The 25,377-nt window shown below is 41.3% G+C and overlaps 1 protein-coding gene across 1 annotated transcript in view; it reads right to left on the bottom strand.

Moving 5' to 3' along the window:
- The window catches only part of LOC123249580 (cyclic AMP-dependent transcription factor ATF-7-like), a 98,922-nt gene that overhangs the window by 7,920 nt on the left and 65,625 nt on the right, over window positions 1–25,377 (bottom strand). Inside the window, exons 3-10 of the mRNA XM_044678651.1 lie at window positions 22,964–23,060; window positions 13,629–13,747; window positions 10,720–10,854; window positions 9,745–9,902; window positions 8,625–8,724; window positions 7,934–8,047; window positions 7,142–7,294; window positions 565–762 (exon numbers count right to left, since the gene is read on the bottom strand). Coding sequence (XP_044534586.1) covers window positions 565–762; window positions 7,142–7,294; window positions 7,934–8,047; window positions 8,625–8,724; window positions 9,745–9,902; window positions 10,720–10,854; window positions 13,629–13,747; window positions 22,964–23,060 — 1,074 coding nt within the window. The remainder of the gene's footprint in view (window positions 1–564; window positions 763–7,141; window positions 7,295–7,933; window positions 8,048–8,624; window positions 8,725–9,744; window positions 9,903–10,719; window positions 10,855–13,628; window positions 13,748–22,963; window positions 23,061–25,377) is intronic.

Here is a 25,377-nt window from a genome sequence, read left to right as displayed (position 1 = left end):
TTTCAAGATGTTCCCATGGTAAGTTTGAAGGAAATAGCAGTATACAGTAAAAACTGTAGTTTTTAGGATTAAAAACAGAAAATAGGACTAAGAATATGAAAATTTGGCAATGACCAAGAGAATTGACTGAGACTATAGAAAAAATTATCATTTTAAGTTTAAAAGTTTTAGTGGAAAGACAAACATCTTGAGTTTTTGAAGCCCTCAAACACCATTATAAAGCAGAACATCTTTTTGCTCTGTTTCCAGTTAAGCTACTGAAAAGATTACAAAATGAAAGGCTCATCCAGAGGTAATATTTGCTGGATTAATGAATCCATCTAGTCTAGTTCATTAGATAGACTAGACTGTGGCTAATCTACAGGCTGGTGTGGAGGAAGACTACTAATTTCTTACAGGAAAAGATACTTGAGCAAATTTTTAGTTGGTATCTCCTATAAATCTCTAGCTGTATTTTAAACTATTTCTCTCCATTCCATGGGACAAAGCACTATCCTCTGTCTGCACAGTGTCCTCTCACTGAAGTCTCATCTCCAGACTTAATTGATGTTTGGCCTTACTCACACTGAGTTGGATGTTCTGGGATGTGAGCTCTTCTGCCTTCTTCTCCAGTGAGGACACCCAGAGTTTGCGCTTTTGCCTGCACCTAGAAGCTGCAGCGCGGTTGCGTTCTAGGAAGCGCTGTCGCCGCTCATCAGGGTCCTCATCCACAGTGCGCCGCCTCCGTCCCCCAGTGCTAGGGGTGGGTTGTGCTGGGGAGACCTGTTGCCCAAGAAGACATATTGCTGAAGGAGAACTTGGCTCCCTGTGGTGCTTTTCAACATTGGGGGTATAGCAGAGAAGGGATGTCCCAGATAATTTCAGAAAAGGGCAAAATTAACTTAGAATTTTATCATTTCCTTCCCCAGCAATGAAGGGCTATTCAGTAATCTGAGAGGTCTGCTGGTTAAGTAAGTACTTAAAATACTTTTATGTGAAAAGTTACCTGGCTAGGTAACAAACGAGAACATAAAAGATAAATAAGACACGGTCTATGTCCTCAAGGAACTTACAAGGCAGAGTTCACATACATACAAATTAGAACCCAAAACAAGACAAGAGAAGTAGAGTGTTGTGCAGCATCTACATAATACAAACACTGACACTTTTGGGGGGACAAAAAAAAAAAAGAAGTGGAGAATCAAAGCCTGGGATTAGTAATGAACAAACACCAGTCAGCTGGACTATATCTCATTTGGCAAGAAGAATTGTGTGTTTATGCATCCAGCTATTTTTTAATATCAACTGTCAATGATTGATTATGTTATTGCCAAATCTTCCATTCTGGAATGGCTTTAATTTGTTCAAGATGGTCATCTCATCTTAGAGATGCCCAGTAACCCTAAATCTATCAATAACCCTTGTAACGTTTTTTTTCCTAAAGAAGCTGCTCCAATTCCTGCCCCCCTCCCCTACCTCCTTCTGCTTTATTGACAAAGCTGTCTGGTTTTTGGTTATATTTGCCCAGTGCCTGCCCCATGCACAGCACATAGTAGGGGCTTTAAATGGTTTAGGAGACTGAGTTATCTCCCTCAGATCTTCTCCCCTCAGAAACTGTTCTGTGTCTTTGCTACTCCTCACTGTCCACCTCTGGTCCAGAGGGCTTTTAAACCCTCACTTTCTGTCTTTGTATCAATTCTAAGACAGAAGGGCAAGGACTAGGCAATTGGGATTAAGTGACTTACCTAGAGCCTAGAGAAGAGCTAGCAAGTGTCTGAGGCCACATTTGAACCCAGATCCTCCCAAGTTCAGGCTTGGTCCTCTATCCACTATGCTACCTGGTGGCCCCACAGAAGAGATATACTTTTTTTCTTTTAAACCTTTACTTATGTCTTAGACTCAATACTATGTATTGGTTCCAAGGCATAAGAGCGGGGGTTAAGTGACTTGCCCAGGGTCACAGGTAGGAAGTATCTGAGGCCACATTTGAACCCAGGACCTCCCATCTCCAGGCCTGGTACTTTATCGATGGTGCCACCTAGCTGCCAAGGAAATATAGTCTTAAGACTAACCCCTTCAACTATGTTACTGATCCCATCCTCCCTCTGCCCCATCTTCAATGTCTTCCAGCTTCCCTTTCTTCCCAAACCTGCTCTTTACTCAGTCCCCAAATCTCTTTGGGCTTGACATACAACACTTTGTTTTGTGATTTCATGAGAAGAATCAATGATACAGTGGATTAGATGAACTTCAGTTAGAATCCTGGCTCTGCCACTTGATCATGGGCAAGTCACTGAATCACTCACATATCACAGTATCAAATATCATGAAGTGGTTAGATGAGATGAACTCTTGGAGTTAGAGGATCTTACAGAATAGTCAATAAGAAGTACCTTCTAATCTAAATCTTGCATCTTCCCAGGCTCTAAATACTTGCCAAATATTGGTTATATTATTCTAGCAGTCCCCTAGTATTATTCCTTCCTTTACTCTCTTGACTCAATAGTAAGGCATTTTAACAAAATACTTTTAAAACCTCCTCTTTAAAAACTTCTCTTCCTTGTTTTTCTTGTTCTGATCATCTCTAACCTTCAGTCGCCTTCTCCTTTTATTATCCTTCCCTGGCTTCAGGAGGCAGTTACAAAATAAGCTCACTGGAACCACTATAAATTCATGTGATCTAACATCAACTAGGCACTTACACAACCACCTTATTCACAGATGGTTAACTCCCTGTCACACTTCCTATAAACACTGTTCTAACCCTTCTAGGCTCACCTCAACCCACAAAATTCACTATCTCCCCCTAGCCAAAGAACTTAGCTCTAACTTTACTGGGAAATCTGGGGTACCATGTTACCCTCTTCACTTCTAAACCCTTATCTTTTTCCTGCTAGTTTCATCAAAAAGAGGTAGCTTATCTTGCCAAGTCCTCTACTTGGGCCCCTGATCCTATCCCTTCCTATTCTTCTCTAATCACAACAGTTAAAATTTATATAGTGTTTTTAGCTTGCAAGATGATTTCCATATAACACGTCATAGCATTACTATCATCATCATCATCATCATCATCATCATCATCATCATCATCATCATCATCATCATCATCATCATCATCATCATCATCATCATCAAAAGAATAACTGACATTTGCACAACACTTTAAGTTTGGAAAGCACTTTCTGTACCATGTCTTTGTGAAAGGGAATTCTTGGTTCTCTGTGAGTTCACACCTTACCTGATACTAGGTGAGAACAAGCCAGAAACTTAAAGAGTTCACACACTCAGAAAGGTGTGATTGATTCCAAAGGTGAGAACTCAGACAATTTGGAAGCTGTGGTTGGCCGCTGTGAAAAGGGGAAGGGACAGGAAACCACCATAAAAGCCATGAAAATCCCTGAGCAGAGGAGACTGGTGAAGGAGGCTAGTAGAGCATGAGCTCCAAGAAGAGGGTCACTCCAAGAAGGAAGTCGGCTTCAAGAAGAAGCTCGGCTCAAAGAAGAAAGGCCTCAGGAGTCACCTTCAGCTCCAATCATTGTCTTGGGGGAGTGGACAGCTGGTTTCCCTTCCTGTCTTCTGGAGATAGTTTAATTCTGATTGAAGGTTAACAAATCCTGGCTGAGGCAAGCACTGGAACAATATTTCTACCTTTTTGTACTTTCACTCTTTCTACCTCTTTTATAAATAAAAGATTTATAATTTTCATATATTTAGCCAAACCATTAATTTTAACGTTTACATTTTCTATTAGTTTCCCAACAAGCCTATGAAGTGGGTACTATTAAAAAAAGAGGTTCAGAGAGGTTAAATAACTTGCCTAAGTAAGCATGAGCATGAAAATCAACCCAAATCTTCTTACCTCTAGGTCATTCATTTGGCCAAGCTAGCTATTCTCTTAGTAAAGTTCAAAACCTCAAGACATAGTTTTTCTTGCCTTACTCATCCAATGAGTTACAAATCCTTCTGATTCTATGCTAGTAATACTGTGTGCATTCCTTCCCCTCCTTTCTACCTTACCACTGCCATATTAGTACAATTCCTCATCACTCTTCCCATGGACTAGTGTAAACAGCTTTTAGCTGGTTTCTCTGGTTCTGGTCCTGTCCTCATCCAGACATCCTTCCTAATGCTGTACAGGGTCAGGACTCGGGAAGAAACATGATTTTTAGACTGAGGTTTCTCCAGGTGGCACAATCCAACCTTTCTCTCTATTTCATGATTCTCCCCATTCACATGCTCTAACCTCCTGCCAAATCAGGCCACTAGCTATTCTGTGATTTTAACCTGCACTGTCTTGTTTTCAATGCTTTTGCACAAGCTACCTCTCATGTATACACCTGTGATTCTTAAAAGAATTCTCTTCTTCCAAGGCCCAGCTTAAGCACTGACTGTTCTATGAATTCGTCTGTGATCTCTCCTTGACTAAAAATACTTTCTCCTTAAGCCTCAAGTCTGTTGAGTCCTCTATCACTTCCTGTCTTGTATCATACTCATTTGTATCCAAGTCTGACACTTCTCTAGTTCTTTGCTCTGCAAGTGACTTAACCTCTCTGGGTATGTTTCCTTAGCTGCAAAATGGGAATAATGTAGGACCAATCTGGAAGGATGTAGCCATAAACACTGGTGAGGATTAGCCAGCCGATTCTAATTCTGAGTAGCTCTAATTCTTTGTAAGTTTTTCTTTATGTCAAACATAAATCTGCTTCAATCTTCTCTCCACTACTAGTTTTGCCTTCTGGAACCCAGTCAAAAAAAAAAAAAGCAAAGGGCAGCTAGGTAGCTCAGTGGATTGAGAGCCAGGCCTAGAGACAGGAGGTCCTAGGTTCAAATCTGGCCTCAGACACTTCCCAGCTGTGTGACCCTGGGCAAGTCACTTAACCCCCATTGCCTAGCCCTTACCACTCTTCTGCCTTGGAGCCAATACACAGTATTAACTCCAAGACGGAAAGTGAGGGTTTAAAAAAAAAAAAAAAAAGCAAAGCCTAATCCCTAGCTAAGTGCCACCTCTCTCTCCAGGTCTTCCTACCTCTTTCTTTACTTATTCTTTATTCAAGTTTCCTCTCCCTAACATCCTTCTCTCTGCCTGTCTTGCCCCCATTTTCCTTGGCGTCTCTGTCTCTTTCCACTCTCCCTCAGCAAGCTCATCTCTTCCTGACTTCTTATCCTCTCTGTCCACTGCTGCCATAGTAATCCTTCTTGTTTATACCTCTGATCATGTCACTCCACTGCTCAAAAAAGCTCTGTTCTGCACTGTTTAATTAATCGAATGAAAATTCCTTAGCCTGGCATTTAAAACCTTCCATGACCTGGCTCTAACCTACTCTAGCCTCATCTGCCATGGCTTCCACTTTGTTTTCTAGGCACAGGCCAAGCAGCACGGCTCACCAAGCTGATTTGTGCTGATTTCTGCCTCTGTCTGTTTGTATGGCTCTCCCTGGTCCTTCCTTGTGTCATCTCCAGCTGTTCAAAATCTTCCTGTTCTTTGAAGTCCAATTCAAGCGCTACCTTCTCCCAAAGTCTTGCCTTATTCTCCCAGATGGAATTAGGTTTCCTATTCTACAAAGTCATAGCACTTCATACATTCATCTATCAAATTCTTCTCTGCAACTGTATTTGAATACACATTGCCCTTACTTTTTAAAGTTACTTGAAAGCAAAGAAAGTGTATTATTTATCTTCTTATCTTCTTTAGTTTCTAATCCTGAATGTGCTAACCTGAAATCTTCCATCAGCTGTCATTAAGTAGGTACTCATGGAATATACCTTAATTTTAACCAGGGGAAAAAACGGTACAGCTCTACATACCATGAAGTCCAAGAACAGCTAATCTAGTACACTTTACTATTTCCAAACAAAGAAAAAAATTCAGAAGGAAAGGAAGAATCCAATATCCAACAGCTGGGGAGGAGGAGACATTCTGGTCACTGTTTTCTGTTGCCAGAATCCTTCTCAAGTGGCAGCCTGCTATAGTGGAAGGACATGAAATTAAGAGAGAGCTGAGTTTAAATCCCATAATTAATAGCATTGTGACCTTCTTGATCAAGTAAAATTGCCTCATCTCTTTAAGCCTCTGGTCCTTCCCTAATGTGGCTGCTGTGAAACTCAAAGGAAATAAGGTGTTTTGCATACCTCACAGTTATTATTACTGATCCTCAATGACTTCACAATAATTCTCTTCAGCAGTATACTTCTATGTACAACTGATTTTACATCAGAGCAGATATAACATGAAATAGTAGGCAACTTGATACTTCCATCAAGATTGGGGGCAGAAGAGGAAGGCAGAGACTGATCCAGATGAATCAGTGTTGAGCAAAAGGAAACCATAATGTTGATCAAGATGGGTCAGTACCATCAAGGGAGGGGCTGTTTTAATAGACTCGAGGCCTGGCACTGCTGGAGGATAGGCAGGTTTAGTTCACAAGATAGCTCAAGCCAAGGTTTTTTCCCTGTAGTTTTATGGTGCCCGTGCTGAAGGGCTGCATATGGCCACTCAATGCTTGGCCATGTGGTGGTAAATGACATAACAGGTGGTGACTGGGAAATGGGAGGAGAAAGGGAGGTCGGGAAGAGGCGAGGCTGGGCAAAGTCTGTAACACGAGAAAGCAGGCTCAGGTTGCCACTTGTCTGATACAGATTAATTGAACCTGGCCTCTTTTCAGCATCTAGAAGTCTTGCTAAAGCTAAGGATATTCCTGATTTTCCTAGACTGTTGAATCTTGATGTAAAAACAACAGAAGTAGCACCTAAGGGGGAGCTGGGTAGCTCACTGGATTGAGAGTCAGGCCTAGAGATGGGAGGTCCTGGGTTCAAATCTGGCCTCAGACACTTCCCAGTGTGACCCTGGGCAAGTCACTTGACCCCCCATTGCCCACCCTTACCACTCTTCCACCAATGAGCCAATACACAGAAGTTAAGGGTTTAAAAAAAAAAAAAAGTAGCACCCAAGCCACAGATGTGCATACAGGAGTGGTCTGGGAGTCCCCCCACTTTCTGCTCCTGAGCTGTCCTGGTGTGCTTCACAGCCAGGCTACACTCAGAAGAGAAGAGAAAGGAACATGTCCAGAAAGCTCAGGTTCTGGCTCCCTTTTAGTTTTTGTTCTTGGAATGGCAAGTGTAGAAGGGGCACAGTCTCCCCGGTGCTTTTCAGGGCTCGGCTGACCTGTGGTTGAGCTGGGGATGGGGCATCAGGGTGCTGGGTGAGTATCTGGCTCTGCTCTGGGCGGGCTGTCACCATAGTGCTGGCAGTGCCCACCACCATTCCACAACCACCATTGATGGAAGAGACTTGATGGGTCAGTGTGGCTTTTAGTCTCTGCAAAGTAAGATGAGAAAGAAATAATTCTGTGATTTGTAGAGGCACTGGACTTTGAGTGAACAGTGACGTTATGGAGAGCTAGTACTTCCAAAACAATTCTCCCAAATCTCCCTTAGAACACACACACACCTGGTTCCCAGGTTTGGCCTTTCCCGTTCTCTGGCTTTCATCCTGGGCAACAGTTATAGGGTTAGAGAGCTATTCAGCTTGGCCTGAAAGCTCTTCCATGGAACCTAGCCAGGCCCTGGGCATGTATCTGTTTACCTCATGGCCAACCTCCACTCCCCCCCACGGCCTGCTCATTCTCCATCTGTCACCCTGGAAGTGAAATGGCCAACGCTCAACGTCACAGCCGTCTGTGCTGCTTCTTTCCTTTGGCGTGGCCTGAGAAGTGGGATCTCTGGGCAGGGGGAAGGTAGAAATACTGGTCTGGGGTCTTGGCCAATGCTGGAATTTATTCTGATTATTCTTTTTTGTTACGAGGATTTTGTTTTGTTTTGTTTTTTCCAAGGAGGGAAAAGAAAACAAAATTTTAGCTGAAAAAATTTTTAATTAAAAAGAGAAAGAAACCTGAAACCTAAGTTTAGAGCATACTCCAGAGAAAGCTAGTTTCGCCCCCAGCTGGGATGTACTCACCATCTTGGCTTCTGAAGGCATAGGCAGGCCAGAGGGAGAGACTGAACCACTGCTGTTGACTGGTGGACCAGGGATACCAGGAATGTTGGGGACCATAGAGATGGGTCTAGCCAGCTGGATTGAAAGAAGGAAGAGAAGTCAGAGAAGATAAAGCTTTTTGTGGGAAATAATTCTTAGCAAAGCATGCCCTATGCTTGTAGACATTTAGAAGGCAGCTTGAGACAAAGATACCTGTCTCCTATGCCGCAGCAGAGTGAGTCAATCAATCAGTAAGCATTTATTGATCACCCAGACATGGAGCTAAGAGCTAGGGACATAAAGAGCAAAGAGCTCTCCTTCTAATGGGGAAGACCAGTGCAAAACCTGTATATCCAAGACACCTAAGGTGGGCGAGGAAGGTAACACACAGAGGACTCAGAAGCCCACTTCTTCAATGCTATGCAAATTTTTACGTGCAAAACTGGGGCCACCTCCTGAAGAATTTGATGGGAGAAGGAAAGGTGCTGAGTATGAGGAGTCAGTCAGTGGGCTGGCAGTACTGATGCCTGAATCAGAAGCCATTTGGCCAGGCGATCTTTTTTTTTTTTTTTTTCCTCTTGATGCTAGAAGTTGGCACAGGCTGGTGAAGAGGTGGGATGTACTGTCTGAAGAAACAGTTGGCAAAATTGACCTCCTCTGTCACAGAGCTCACCGATATAACAGAAGGCATTTGGACTGGAGGCCCAGGCAACACAGGCATGGTCTGTCCATTAGCAAGGTGCATGACGAGAGGGAGGGAGCCAGTGGGGGACCTAGAAGAGACAAAGTGGAATGGTTACAGCATCAATACTTTATGGCACTACAGTTACTTGAGAGAACCCAGGGAGGCCAGCGATTTAGTAGCTTTGTGAAAACTTTGTCCCCTAATGGGATAAGAGTGGGAGACAGGGTCCCAGTTTTATCTGCCACTCATCCGTGCATGGTAAAAGCAAACAAACAAAAAAACTCAACATCTTTATAATAAGTCTCACAAACCAAACACATACATATATTACTTAGACAGATGAAGAGCTCCCTATACTGTTCCCTTAGAGAGTCTGAAGCACTTAAGTCAGCGTCTTTATCCTTGGCCTATACAAACTGACTGGCCTTAGATAAATGAATGCATGTTCAATTCTAAACTGAATTGTGACACCTGATGGCCAAGCCTGTTCTTGTCCTTCTTGGCCATTTTTATACCTGATTTTGCCTTGCCATCTAACAGATTATTCTCTCCTTTTCCTTAGTGGGCACAGAAAACAAATGGTTTTAAGTTTGAGTTCCAACAACAACTTTTTATAAGACTCTTGGATACTCAGAGATGGAATCTTATAATTTTCTTAGGAAATTTGCAAGGAATTCTGGGGACAAAAATAATCATGAATAAGCCCTGGGTAGGCCAAAGGGAAGCAACGGATCTGAAAGATAGGGTCTTAAGCTGGTGGCTGAGTGCTGTCCCACAATATCTGGCCCATCATCACTATGCTAAACTTCATGAAGTTTTGGGGCTCCTCCCTCTTTTACAAGTTTTTTTACAAGCTTTTATAAGTTCCTAGAACCCTTGTTTAGGGACATAAAAGTTACTAGGGTTATTGCTGGGTTTCTTTTCTGGGGGAAAAGAAAGTTTTTTGAGGGAAGAGAGAACCTCAAGGATGCTTCTCCATCTCTCTCAAAAAGTCATACAAAAAGAAGATAACAACAACAAAAAGATCATACAAAAATAGCCCCTCTGTTTAACAAATAATTATGTAGGGAACATCTGGTCCCAAAGATTTTCTTTGACCCTTACTTACCCCAGCTGCCTGTTGGAAGGTGGAGCCTGTGTGATGACTGAGGTTGGGGAGGGGAGGGTTGGGTGAAGTGGATCATAGCCCAGATGAAGAGGCAGAGATCCAGGTCGAACAATAGTGGGTGTGGGGGTAGAGATTACAGCCTGCTTGGAAGGGGCCTCCTGAAGAGAAGAAGATAACCAATCACAAAATGTTTTCAGGGACAGGTCATAGCTTGTAACGTTTGGCATGGATTTGTTGGTCTGGAGCCAGAGGCTACTGACGAGGTAGAGTGATGCCCCAAATATATCATCACCTCATCCTATTATTTCAGGGACACACACCTCACTCACCCAGTCTAGGGCAATCCTGGGATTAAGACCACTTGGCTATTTCCCTTTCAGGGATGTTGGCTTGATGAATGAGATGACAGCTGGGAAATCACTTGGAGATCTTAGAAGAAGAGGTATTATGTAAATTCCAGGGATTCTTAGAATTATTCCCAGCTTAAATACTCTCACCCTAGGCTTGAGGTAAATTGTAAAATCTCCTGATGCCTGAGCAAAGTCAGACCACCAAAAGAACTAATATCCCTAGCCACTGACTAGAGATAAGGATTCCCAAGATAGATTTCTCAGTGAAAGGATCCATGGCAATAGGGACTGATGATCACACATGAAACAACAAACAAAACAAACTCACAATTCCCCATGTTAATTGGTTTGGCAATCTGAACTTTAGATTCTAGAGACATAATGGTAAAGCTTAGACTAGAATCTGAGGTGGAGAAAGGAGTTTTCTGGTTTACTACAAGCTATTTCTCTTTAAAAATACATATATAATGAGTTGTGTGAGCCACTCTCATGCAGATTTAGGAGGCTTTCAAAGGAAACCAAGTCTGAAGGAAAAAGAGGGACACAGATCAATAATCAGGAACCCATCATCTATTCATTTTCCACCTACCAGAAGATTATGAGCTCTCCTGCTATAGAATCTTACCTTCTTTACTGGTGGGGAGTGGGGACTGGAGACAGGGCTATCAGGGGGGGATGAGTCTACCTCCACTGGTTCTTCCTCTTTGATTCTGATGTCTGGGGTGGAGGGCAGAGACATGTCCAAGGGCCCAGCAGCCTGCTAAAGGAAAACATGAACACAACCTTTAAGAAAAAGAAACACATCTAACCACATGGTTTTTCTTTGGGAACAAAGTCCTAAAAAGGACCCACTAGTCAAAGCATCTGGAGTGGGAGGCAAGAAAAACAGATTCCAGATCTATTATGTGACTACAGAAACCTTTTAAGTCTCCAGCTTCCTCATCTGTAAAATGTAGGCCAGCAAAGTTAAAAAAAAAATATATATATTTATATATATACAATATATATTTAGTTAAAAAACTCTCTCTCTCTCTCTCTCTCTCTCTATATATATATATATATACATATATATATATATATGAAGATGCCTTGTTTCTCTAAAAGCAAAAAAACAAAACAAAACAAAACAAAACTACCAGGCAGCCATGCTATGCCAGTTTTATGATTCTTTTTGCCATTTTCCCTTGCAGGAGGTGAAATCATTTTGGAGCTGACTCCTAGCTACTCCTGATCAGCTCTGTTGGGCACCAGGGAGATATGAACCTTTTCTCCACCAACCTAGATGATATGATAGCCCAATTATCAAAAGTAATGAAGACAATCCAGCTATTAAAGTTCTCCAAAAAAGCTAGGAAAGTTCCCTTCTGGGGACTCCCCGTATGTGGCTGTGGTCTCACTTGGAGGTCCAATGTTTTGGGCTGGGAGTTCAGATAGGCATGGATTTGGGCAGCAAAGCAGGAGGAGCTGATGGTAGAAAGAAGAGAAAACCAGGGCCTGAGGGAAAGGCAGGAGGGAAGATGAAGGGGGAGGAGAGAGCTTGCCTGCTTGAAGAATCATCAGCTCATAAGCTGTAAATGGCTTTGTGGAGAGCAGTAAACCATCAGAGGTAATGACCCTGATATCACACCATGACAGGAAGGTTGGTGTTGCAGTCCATGACAAAGTGGCACCTTTGTTCTATTTGTTTTCTATCTCTGGCTTCTCTGTGAGAGAGGGGCTTATTTTATACTTTTCCCTTGGGAGTCTAGTCCCTAGAAACCTCTTTCTCTGGAGCTGAGTTCAGATAGTATTTACTTCTGTAGGGGAAAGAAATGTTTTTTATGGGTAAGTAGCAGTTCCCTTCATTTTTGCCCTTATCTTCCCATTCAGCAGGCCTTAAAGCCCTCTGTGTGCTAATTTATCTAGCCCAGGATCCCCAAAGTCAAAATGGTAAGGGAAAAGCTACCAGACAGTCCACACTGAATTTTGATGTTGGTTGGTCTAAGGCCTCTTGAGATATCTCTGAGAATGGCTATGATTTAAGAAGGTTTTAGGCTCATTAAGCACTCCTAGAGACTACTACTGAGTCTGTATTTCCCATCAATGGAAGGTAGAGACCATCTCTGCATGGACAGTCTGAAAATACAAAGAGAGCCATTTGTACACAGCCAGGCCAAAACAAGGATGAGAGAGACTTCAAGCTTATAGGGAAGGTTAACATTTTCTTCTGTATATAACAAGTTTGATACCTAGCTTCTTCTACTGGAAATATTTTGACTTCTTTATCTTTCCCCTCATAGGTGGTAATGGTGGTAGTTTGTAAAATGAAAGCTACAGGCATCCAAACAATAGCCATTGGATAGTGAGGGCCTGAGGTAGGGGGAAAATGATTATATCATTGCTCGTTCCACTATTTTAACAGGACAGCAAACACACCACTGAGACTCTTCCCCATTGTTAGTTTAATTAGAGGGGGGGCGTTAAGGTAAGCTCATGGGAAAGATGGCTATGAGACTAATGTCCTTGGAAAGGTACCCCAATATGTAGTGAAAGGGTTGTAATGGATGGAGGAATCATTGTAGATTGTCTTCATTATCTCCACTGCATGTACAAGGAGAAGAGAGGCTCCACAGGCATCAACCTAAAATTTTCCAGGCATCTCTCCATCCTTTACACCAGGACACACATTAGCCCTTTTCTACGTTATCTCATTATGAAAAGCTGCTGTCTGTCAAATACGGGGTTTAGAATGTGGATCTTTGTGGGGGATTTTACATGCACACACACGTTTGCATGTGTGCATGTATGTACATATGTATGGACAGATCTAATTATAAGCTAGAGATCCAATTTGTGGCTAGAGACCAGCAAACAAAAGTTGAACTCTACAGTATGCCAGACCTGGATCTCAGATTCATCTTTCCTTCTCTTTCACCAATTTTAACTCCTGTTACAATATTTTCCCAAACTTCCAGGCACCTTCTGGGATTTTCTAGTGTTCAGGAAAGCAGAGGGTGTCTTGCCTATTCCTACAGGAAGCCTGGTAGCATCAACTAGGAGGTCAACGATCACAAATGAATAGTTTGGGGATCTGGGGCTTTATATCTCTCCACCAAAGATTCAGGGCAACGAAATAAATATTTTATCAACAAAAGTCCCAGCCTCTCTCCCAAGTTAATGACAACTTTCACCAACCAGTGGCATAGATGGAATTAGAACATTGGTCTCTTTTCTCCTATTTCAGCATTCTTTTCACTAGACCATCCTACTCTTCTTCTCCAAAGGATGATGGCACTAACCCACCACTGGTAGGGTTATTACTGAGTTGTGCAGTAAGCTGATTACCCAAATCTTCACCTGGTGCCTTTTGTGGCCAATGGCAGGTATTCTGAGATGTCTTGGGTTAGAAGCACAGTTTATGGCCACAGAAGAACAAAGCTGGTTCACACCAAAACCTGAGCCTAATAACCCTGGGCCAACAAAGTTAATAAATACAGCTAGAATAAGTCTAGCACTTATCACCCCCAGTTGCTCAGTGGGAGTCCAGCCTCTTGCCTTTTTCTCATCATCATCTGCAGCTTTCTTGAACTCATGCTCAAAGGAGCTGGCTAGTTCATTGAAGAGCCCCACCTCTTCACAATTCTTCAAGAATCGGGTAGGGGTAGGGGTCTGATCTGTAAAATAAGAAAGGGAAAGGAAGCATTTAAGACTCTTCTGTATATTGGGGATATAGACTCTAAATGATCACCCTAGTGCAAATATCAATAATATGGAAATCAATCTTGATCCATTGATCATGTAATCATGATCATGATACATGTAAAACCCAGTAGAATTGTGTGTTGGCTATGGGAGGGGGTGGGAGGAAGGGAGGGAAAGAACATGAATCATGTAACCATGGAAAAATTTTCTTAATCAATTAAACAAAATTAAAAAAAAAAGACTCTTCTGTATAGATAGCAGGGTTAGTCATTGCTCCTCAAACTCTTGTCTTCTTTCCACTCTTAATAAGGGCTTCAATAAGAAATTAGAAATTGAGAATTTACAAAAGCCACATTTCCTTTATTCTATTCAGTAGCCAACCTGTGCATAAGAAGTAAATCAACTTTACAGAACTCCAGTTTACTTAATGGTAAATAGTAATTACTAGGTGAGGAGGGAAAATGGAAGTGTCTATGCAATGTTGCCTTACGGCCAGAAGGGGGAACATATAACAACATTTTGCTGTCTCCACAAAAAAAAAATCCCTACTATTTAAAAAAATGCCCCTCCCAAAGTAGAATTTTAGGAAGCTTGTAGGCCTGTAGAACCTTGATGAATCTGAAAGGAACACATTATTAGGCTTGGTATTTTCCTGACTGAAATAGGATAATTAGGAAGGATGTTGTGAGGACACCGAGTTCTAGAGAAGAGAGGGTTTTTGCTAAACTTACCTATTAAAGCTGTCCAGGCTCTTGGCTGGCATGGAAACAACGCTCTTTCCTATCCTGGGCAAGGTTAAAAGCTCAGGGATAGGGACAGAGGAGCACTGGGAAGTGTCAGATAAAGAGATCAGTCTGGAGAAAGAAAATTACCCCCAAAAAGCACCTCATTTCACAAAGACATGAAACTATGGTATATGGTGGAAAACAGGATTTTGGTCCTGGCTTCTGAGGTTTCAAGCATAGTATCACTTTTGGTGCTAAATCTATTCTTGTTCACTTAGAAGGTAAGGTGTTTGGTACTTTTGTCCCTGAGAAAAGACAGATGGGAGGAAAGGCTCAACCAGGCTTAAAGGTACTGACTTCCAATTCAAATTTAAGCTGACCTGACTGCTTAATTTCCAGTCTTCAGCCACCTAGATTTTGTCACCTTAAATCGTATTATTAAGCTTTTTCCTGCTTGATTAGCTAGTTCAGAATAAACAGCATACCCTCAGGCTGACTTTTGGAAACAGGATATGGTTTAAAGGACAAATTCAGCAAATTCTTCCATGGAAACAACTATCAGATTTTTTACTCTGAACAAAATACCTTCTGAATCTGATTGCCACGCCTCCCAAAATAGTTTTAAAAGGTCCTCTGCCACTTTCAATTGTAAGAAATAAAATGGATATAAAAGGATAGATTTAAAAAATATTAGGGTTTTAAAGGATTTATTGGTATTCATTTGAAAATTGAAGCCACGTGCCATATTAAGAGTTAGTTTGAGGGGGCAGCTGGGTAGCTCAGTGGATTGAGAGCCAGGCCTAGAGACAGGAGGTCCTAGGTTCAAATCCGGCCTCAGACACTTCCCAGTTGTGTGACCCTGGGCAAGTCACTTGACCCCCATTGCCCACCCTTACCACTCTTCCACCAAGGAACCAATACACAGAAGTTAAGGGTTAAAAAAAAAAAAAAAGTTAGTTTGAAAGACCCACCATACCTCTACCACTCTGCTGCTTCAGCCAGAAAAAAGAGTGTACCCTTCCAGGTACTTCCTTTTTATACTTCTCTCTACCTTATTACACTTCCTGTCTATGTGATTACACAAGAGGAATCATGGGAAATGCAATTTGAAAGAGCCCTATATGTCCACAGGAAGTTTAGATCAGGGACCTCAAAATTAGTTCAAGGATCCCCAAATTTCCAATATCATATTCCCCCTCAGATCTGGAGGAAAGACTGGTCTTCCAGATGGATCTTGTAAAAGATAACTAACTTATAAATTATAGAAATTTGGGGATAAAGAGAAAGTAGGACAAAAACAATGATCCCATGATTGCTGGGCACATTGACAAAAAGCTAATTAGGGGGCAGTCCCCTTCGGCATAAGAGTGTACATTCAAAATAGATGCATTCAATTCCCATAGTTCAACCAACCCCAAAGTTCATTTTGGATCTTCATGATGCAGTGTAGGTTCTTCAGGCAACTTCATGGTGCCTTCTCCAAACAGGTTCATTGTCTGAATTCAAATCGTTAACAGGCTTCTTTTTCTGAAAAATTTTCTTGAACAAAATTTTAAATCTTTTTTTTTTCTAAACTACAATCCCCCCTGAAGAGGGTGTTGACCAAGACCCAGATCAGCTCAGAATACATCACTGAGTTTATGGGGTGTATGAGTCGATTATTGGTCATCAATAAAGTCATTTTCCCTTCAAATCTGGGTGCACGGGGACAATAAGATCTTCTATGCTTAGGGAGGTACTTTACATCAAAATCAGAACTTAAATAGAGCAGAAGGGAGTAAGCTGAGGGGGCATTCTGGCCCTCCACCTGAGTCATACGTAAACCCTTGTATTCTACTACTTATGTTCATACTTGGCTTGTATTCCCCATACATTTATTACATTTCTTTTACAAATTTGTACTGAACCTTTGGTTTTTATACCACTCACACTCCCCAATGTATATCTTTACCTCCTTTTTTCCTTTCCCACTCTGTCATCCCCTCTAATAAAGAATAAAAATTTTTAAAAAATTGGCAAAACCACCCCAAACAATCAATAAAATGACCAAGTATGATATTACATCCAGTGTTTCTGTCTGCCATGTCTGCAAAGTAAAGGAGGAAAAGGGGCAATGTCTTCTTCTATCTCTTCTTTGGGGTCAAGCTTGATTACATTTTCAGATCATTCAGTTTCAATTAGTTTGTGTTCATTCTTTCCATGTATATTGTTGCAGTTCTTATGCAGACTCAGCCTGCTGCTTTGGCTCACTTCACTCTTTATTGGTTCATAAAAATATTCTTATGCTTCTCTGTCTTCACTGCATTCACTGTTTCTTATAATTCAATAATATTCCATTACACTCATGTACCACAACTTGTTTGGCTATTCCTCAATTATTACTACCACAATTGCTATCAAACTTCTGGCATATTTGGATCTTTTTTTTTCCTTCCCTCCCTCTCTTTCTTTCTTTCTCTCTTCCCTTCCCTCCTTAGAATCAGTACTGTTTCAGGGCAGAAGAAGGGGAAAGCTAGGCAATGGGGTTGTGACTTGCCTAGGATCACACAGCTAGGAAGGGTCTGAAGCTAAACCCAGGACTTCTTGTCTCTAGGCCTAGCTCTCAATGCACTGAGCCACCTAGCTGCCCCATGACCTTCAATGCTCTCTTTTAGGTATATACTAGCAGTGTATCTTTAGGTCAGAGGGACATTTATATCTCTTTCTTAGAGAATTCCATTTGCTTTCCAGAATAGCTGAACCAGTTTACAGCTCTACCAACACTTTCATTAGTACGTCTGACAACTCCTTCAAGATACTGTTTACAGGGTGCAGCTGGGTAGCTCAGTGAATTGAGAACTAGGCCTAGAGATGGGAGGTCCTAGGTTCAAATCTGGCCTCAGACACTTCCCAGCTATGTGACCCTATCTATACAAGTCATTTAACCCCCACTGCCTAGCCCTTACCACTCTTTTGCTTTGGAGCCCAATACACAGTATTGATTCCAAGATGGAAGGTAAGGGTTTAAAAAAAAAAAGATACTATTTACAATTTTTGTCATCTTTGTCAATTTGCTGGGACAGCCTCAAGATTGTTTTGATTTGCATTTCTCTTTATTATTAGTGATCTGGAACATTCTTTCATATTTAATATTGAGCAGTTCTAATATCACTGTCTTCTACATTTCTTTGGAAATCAGATTCTTATCAGAAATATGATATAATGACACCCACCCAGGCAATTTCCTTCTTGTTGCATTAATTTTATTAGTGATCACTTCTATCCCTCTATGTAAAATTAAGTTTAGCATGTAAAGTTTGGCATGTAAAAATTAAGTTTAGACTAGTAAGACACAGACATAGACGCAGTGTAAGATGTTGGTCTAACCCTCATTTCTTCCAGATTGTTTTCAAATTTTCTCAGCAATTCTTGTCAAATAGAGTATGCTTTCTCAGGTGACTTATGTTTTGGGGTTTATTGAACACTGATCTGAGTTTAATTATTTCAATTCATTTCTTGTCTAAATCAGAAGTCTGAGTCCCATAATATCCTAGACCTCTTGTTTTTTCCAAATGAATTAAAACACAAAACCAAACCACAAATCTACTTTCTTTTTAGTAAAGCTAGATGGGCAAGGGGCTAGGCAAACAGGGTTAAGTGATTTGCCCAGGGTAATATAGGATTTGAATCCAGGTCCTCCAGCTCTTTATACACTGAGCCACTTAGCTGCCCCACAAAAGAATTTTTAAAGTTATTTTTGTTAAGTCTGTAAAGGATTCCCTTGTAAATTTGATTGGTATGTATTTTAAAGACTTCCCTATACTAAATCTTATTTCTCAACTTCCATTTAGGCCTTTCTTAAACTTCAACTAGCTTCCAGATCTCTGACTTGGGTCAATAAAACAATCCAAAGGAAATTAATCAGAGACTGCACTGATGAACCCAAGTGTTATTAATTAAGCACTTACAATGTGCTCATCACAGTGCTAGGCACTAATCTGACCTGGTCTGGCTCTCTTCTAATTTTTAATAGTATGACCTTTAATAATTTTAATAGTATAATCTTTAATAAATACTATAAGGCATGTTTCCTGTCATACAAACTATAGGAAAACACATTCATTCTCTCTCTTTCTCTTTCTCTCTCTCTCTCTCTCTCTAATCTGTAAAATGATATCCAAGTTAAGATCAAAATTCCTGATTCAGTTAAAAAAAAACAAACAAGAACATTTTGAAGGTATTTGGGTTGAAAAGCTTTAAGAATAGAAGTGGTGATCAAATGTAGGTTCCTTAGAGTTAAGAGTTGTGCCATTCTTGCTCATACCCCAGCATCCACCCAGCATAAAAATGCTTGGTTTAAGGAGGATTAGTCTAAGGGGACTGGCAGGATTGAAGAGATATGGAAATTAGGGAGGCCAGTTGGGAGACTAGAGATGGAGTGAGTCTGGACTAGGGTCCAAATAATGTTCTCCCCTTCTAGGGAGCTGCCAAGATTCTCTCTTTAACTCTCACATCTGTGTCCTTTCACTCTGCTCACATAGTTATTAAGGCCAACAGCTTATCTTTTGCCTGGCCATTCAATTGGTCTCCCCACCTGGTCTCTCTCTTCTCTAGTTTACTCTCCCTCAACAAAGATGACAAAGTGACATTCCTGAAGTACAAGTCTGGCTGTGTCACTCTCCTGCTCAATACTACTAATAAAGGTGAGGCTATTATATTTAGGGTCAAATATGAGTTCCTCTGTTTCTTCTAACCTAATTAATTAATGTATTTATTTTTTTTATTCTGTACTCAATGCCAACAAACAGGTACATTTCCATTTATAAAAAACAGAATCTATATGAAGCTGTGAATCTCTAGTTTTCCCCACAAAGTGTATATATTCAACCCATTAAGTTTATTCGGTGTTTCCCTCTGAACTGTCATCTGCAGTTTTAATTTCTTCATTAATGATAACAGCTAAAACTTAAAACTTTAAGATGGCAGAGTTGTGGACTGCTTTAATCCTTCTGGAGAACAATCTGGAAAGAGGCTCAAAGGGCTATAAAAGTGTGCATTCTCTGAGCCAGCAATATTGCTACAAGGTCTGTTTCCCAAAGAGATAAAGAAAGAGGGATACAAAAATATTCATTGTGGCAAAGAACTAGAAATTGAGGGAATGTCTTTTAACTGGTGAGTTCTGGTATATGATTGTGATAGAGTACCACTGTGGTATCAGAAATGAGAAGGGGGTGGTTTCAGAAGAACAAAATCAAACCAAACAAACAAACCAACAAAAACCATGGCAAGACCTATAATGTGAACTGAGGCAAGTGAGAAATGAGAATAACTGGGAGATGATCATATACAGTAACAGCAACGTTGTAATGATGATCAACTGGGAAAGAACTAAGATCAGTACAGTGCTATTTACTTCTAGAGAAAGAACCGATCAACTCTGAATGTGAATCAAAGTATATATTTTTCTCTCCCCCTCTTTTGTTTTTTGCTTTTTTTGGGGTAATATGGAAATATGCTTTATAAAATTTCACATGCATAATTGATATGTTTGCCTTCTCTGTGGCTGGGGGGGGGGGAGAGATGGGAAGGCAGGAAGACTAGGACTCAAAATTTAAAAAGAAACAAATGTTTAAAATCAATAATAAATATTAAAAGAACAAAGCTAGATTGAAAAAAGCAACGCATGAAAAATGAAAAGAAAAAAAGTCATTCTCACAAGCACCTTGTGAAGTTGTTGCTATTAATTCCATTATACAGATGAGGAACATGAGGCTGAGTGCTTGCTCAGGGTCACTCAGCTAGTATCGGAGGGATGAGTCAAACTCAAGTTTTCCTGAGTCCAAGAGTTCTATCCACTGTGACATCTTCAGTAAAATAGATCCATATACTGGCTATATCTGAAAAGATGTCTCATTCGTCACCTCTCAACCAGGTCATGGTAAGGATGATCACTAGTTTTCTAGAGTCAAGGCCTGGTCACTGCATTGATCAGGGTTCTTAAGTCTTTCGAAATTATTTTACTTTACAATGTTGTAGTCATTTAGTCAGTCAACAAACATTTAATGAGAGCCCATTATGTATGTGCCAGGCACTGTGCCAATCACTAGGGATACCAAAAAGCCAAAAGATAGTCGCTGCTCTCAAGTTTATACTCTAATAGGAGAGATAGCACACACAGCTATATATGGGATACATAGGAAATAATTGAGAGGAAGGCACTCAAATGAACAGGAATTAGGAAAGGCTTCCTACAAAAGAAGGGATTTTGACTAGTACTTAAAGGAAGCCATTAGGCAGAGATGAAAAGGGATTATTCCAGATATAAGAGAGACAGTGAAAATGCCTCAAGAACGAGAGGTGTGACACAGTTGGACCTGGTCACTGCATAAATTTTTCTCCTGACCCACATCCAGAGGAAGAACTGCAGGAGTGGAAACAGAAGAAAAACAGCTGCTTGAACGCATGGGTTGAGGCGGACATGATTGAGGATGTAGACTCGAAACAACACACCAATGCAACTGTCAACAATTTGGAAATAGGTTTTGATCAATGACACATGACAAAACCAGTGGAAATGTGTAGATGGGGGGGGGTGCAGGGGGTGCAGGGGAAAGTAGGAGCATGAAGCATGTAACCATGTTAAAAATGAATATTAATAAATGTTTAAAAAATTTTTTTTTTCTCCTGCTCTGAAACTCTTCACTCTTCATAACCTGGTTCCAGGTTAACTTTCTCTACATTCTAGCCATACTGGCCTGTTTGTTGTCCCTCACATGAACTATCTGGACAGGTCAGTCCCACCGTAACTCCTTTACTTAGCACCTCTAGCTTTACTCAAAGTTCACTCAAAAGTCACTTTCTTCATTAGACCTTATTTAAGCTCTCCATTTGTGGGTATCTCTCTTGTCCCTAAATTATTTTGTATTTACTTTCTATATATTCTGTATCTACTTATACAGTAGGCCTCTCCTCCCCCTTATTCAGGGTGTCTAATGAGGTCTATCCTTGGCAGCAAGGCATTGGGCCTCTCTGCACATCAGTTATTCTGCTTTCACTTTTTCAAAGCATGTTTTTTGTGTGTGTATGTTTTGGGGGGAGACCTTGGAGCATCTAGCCCAAAGGAGAAGCAGGGAGTAGGGAGAGAGTGCACACATATATGGGGTCAACAGGTGTTCCCTTAGGTCAGTGATAAGTCTAGGAACAAGGACACAAGGATCCTATTATTTATGTAAATAGTATTTATGCCAATAGAACATAAGCTCTTTTAGGGTAGGAACTGTTTCAAAGTTCAGCTCATCTGTATTCTCCAGCTGATAGTGTCTGCCCTACCTGAAAATTACCCTGTCTCTCCCAGGGTTGTTTGTTGTCTGATTAACTGGCAGCAAAGGTAACGGAAAAGATCAGGAAAGCTCAGTAAGGGGAGTTGATTTGAAGGAGGGAGGAGTAAAGGAAAATGATGACTTTCATTTTGGACATGGTGATTTTAAGGTGATGGAAGGTCATTGAAATGAGAATGTCTAAAAAGCTGGGGGTAAAATTCAGGAAAAAAGATAAATATTTGAGTTAAAAGACTTATGGTCAGCATGGAAGTCATAGATAAAGCTATAAGGGAAGTGGATTATTTGCTCTCAGATCTTGAGGTTTTAGTCAAAATACCCCAGGGATGGAGTGGGGGGTAGAGTGGGGCAGGGGCTTGCAAATTTTTGCCTCAAAAGGTAATGCCTGATAGGATGATCAGAGTGCTTTCTTGGAAGACCCTTGGCTAGATTAGAACCTTTCTTTGATATAAAAATAAAAGCCCACCTGGGTCTGTATGCCTGGCTTTACCCGATATGGAAGGCTGCTCTTCTGTTTGATGGCATAGTTGAGAAAGGCACAAGAAGGAGAGATAAGAGCCGAGACAGACAACTCATGAGAAGCGCCAGGACACCCAAATTTGCTTAGAAAAGTGCTATTGATCGAATGTCTTGTCTGGGTTCTGGAAATGGGCTCCCAGCCATGGCTGGGAAAGGGAAAATGGCTGAATTTATGAAATGTCAGCTCACTGGCTCAGGAAAACTGACACTCACTGGAGAAGCAGCAGCCAGGCAGGGTCAGCTTTCTCACCTTCTTTTGTTCCTCACCTCATCGGCTGTAGGAAGAAATGTCAAAGGCCTCTTTTGTTTATAAATCTTCAAGAATCTTAATAAAATGGATGCAAGGAAGAGGAAGAAAAAAGATCCCCCCCCAAAACCTTATATGCCTACCCACTAAAACCACAGAACCTGATCTTATTATTAAGATGGGGGGTGGGGGAAGGAGGGAGAAAGAGCAAGAGAACAGAAACTTGGGAGCTTTCAGTGTTCTCTTTTTCCTGATTAAATGCAGATCACACAAAAGCTCTTAATGGGGGAAGGGAAGAACACTTCCCTGTACATCTGGTCCCTGGTATTAATCTTAACTGTGGGTGATATTGAAGCACGTGGCTTTTGGAGCGGTGAGTACCTGCAATGATGACTGAGTCTGTCCGGGCTGGGCCAAATTTCAATGTCATCTCATGCTTGTGTTTATGAACCGCCAGGTGGTCCTCGTTTGTAAATCTCTGAAATGAAACAGAAATGGAGAGATGAGGGTGGGGGGAGAGTCAGTGAATCGATGCCCTTAAAAAATGTCCTATTGGATGTCTTGCAGCAGGGACAGTCCCTGGAGAGAAGGTCAGGGGAAGTGAAGAAATTTTTGTGTGTGTGTGTGTGTGTGTGTGTGTCTGCAGAGACAAGAGATGAAGGGAAGAAAGGATGGGAGTAAGGGCTGGAAGTAGAAAGGGAGAAAAGGCAATAGACAACAGGGAGGAGAGGGGAGGAGGAAGAATGGAGCACCAACTGCTCTGTGGTATTAAGTCCAAACAAGACAAGTGGACAGATTGTTAGTGAAGTGGGGTGCAAGCTGAAGGCTCCAAATGAAAGAACCATTAAGGCCAACTCCTGGAGAACAAGGGGAAAATAATTTTTAATAATAATAATAAAGAGAGAAGCAGGGAAAGGCTGGCCATCAAAAAATAGGAAATTCAGAACATAGCTCTTGGTGGTGAGGTTGAATCGGGCTGTTTTATGAGGGGCTAACAGGGAGATAAATTATGCAGGATTAGGAGATCCATTTAACTTCCTGGCCCCTGCAGTGCTACAGCAGGCATCAGTGTAGCCATTTGGCTCTGGGTTTTAATGAGCCGGGACGGAGCTGCGGAGGACTGAAGCCCAACGGCCAGCAGTAAAGGCACAAACCATCCCATCGGCCAAATGCCATTTCTCCTCATCAGGGGCAGGCGCAGAGACTGCGCAGGCCATAAAGGGGCCAATGCAATGCTACAGACTTTATAACGGTTGCATAAAAATACAATTGAAGATGGGGGGCGGAATTTGTCTTCTTGTTTGGGGGGCTTGAGTGGATGAGCAATGAGTAGGTAAAACCCAGACCTACCTTCAGTTTCTTATTGGCAGGGTGGAATTGCTAAACCATAAATTTGCCACTCCCCCCTAGACCTTCTCTAAAGTGGCATGTGGATACATGCAAGCCTGCATGCTGCAAGAACTTGCTCACCAGGGATACAAGGGAGGAAACAGATCAACACTGTAATTCAAAAAATAACACCAAAAAGCCCCATTGAGGCTGGCTGGCTGCTCCTCCTCTCCAACAAATTGTCTGCAACACCATGTTTGGAGACAGCAGGTTTCTGCAATCCCTTCAACTGGCTCACTCAGTTGCATTTGCTTTTTTGCTTCTAGAAATAGTGACTGATGAATTCTCTTCCTTTTGGTTTTGTCATTGGTCCCATTCCTTCTCCACCTCCTCACTTCAACCCTGCTTTTCCACACCTGCTTTTTAACTAGGGTATTCGCTAAATAGAATTTACTTTTCATACCTCAGCTGCCTTCCATTTAGGTAAAAGTCTGTATTCAAATCCAATCGAGTTACCTCAACCTATTTCTTCTTCTTTTTTAAATCTGGCAGAGAAGCAAGTCTACTTTCCAGATTGCCCAAGATCATTTTTTCTGGGCATAGGAAGTAACCATTGTCCTTTTCCTCAAAGCTGCTTTAAAGCCTATCTGATGGTAAAACTTTGGATACAGGAGACACAAAAACATTGAATTTAGAGAAAGCAAGGGTTTTACTTGCTAGAAATAAGACCTAGCGAAAAGGTGGCTGGGATTTTGCAAAAAGAGATGCTGCTTCAATTCATTAAAAAAAAAAAAACAAAAAAACAAACACCGATTAAGCACCCATCAAATGTCAGGCATTGAGTTAGGTGCAGGGAAAGGAAGAATAGGAGGGAGGGAGGGAGGAAGGAAGGAAAGGAAGAGGACAGCCATAATGATTTATTTGGAGAATCGAAGGCAAAATTAGAACACTGAAAAACTAGAACATAGAAAAGTTAATAGGTGAGACAACAAAGTCAAAAGCATGACCTGATTTTGTTGAAAGGGACAAATGCCACATATCTCAGGAGGGGATCAGAGAGGAGCTCAGGTTTCTACTCTTGTTAAGCACTCATTTCTTTACTTGCAGATTTTTTCCAAAGGCAAGGGAGGAAAAAGATTGCTGAAGCAACAAAGGAAAGGTATGTGAATGAGTGTATGCTTATTGTACACATCATGGAGGCCTTAGAGGGCTGTGAAACTGAGAAAGAAGGATGTGCCCAAAAGGTGTCCAGTGTGAGAGGAAACAAAAGCTCTTTTAAAAAATCTGCTAGTTCAATTAAAGAAATCTTTTTTTATGCTTGAACTTCCTTGATATTTTAGAGATACCTCTTTCTTTGATGTTATGACTGCTACAGACTCCAGACTTTATTTGTCTTCCAGTTCTCTCTCTCTCTCTCTCTCTCTCTCTCTCTCTCTCTCTCTCTCTCTCTCTCTCTCTCTCTCTCT

Source organism: Gracilinanus agilis, chromosome 5, assembly GCF_016433145.1.
Source record: "Gracilinanus agilis isolate LMUSP501 chromosome 5, AgileGrace, whole genome shotgun sequence".
NCBI lineage: Eukaryota > Metazoa > Chordata > Mammalia > Didelphimorphia > Didelphidae > Gracilinanus > Gracilinanus agilis.
Note: the sequence above shows the minus strand (reverse complement) of the source record. Positions and strands in the feature narration are given on the sequence as shown.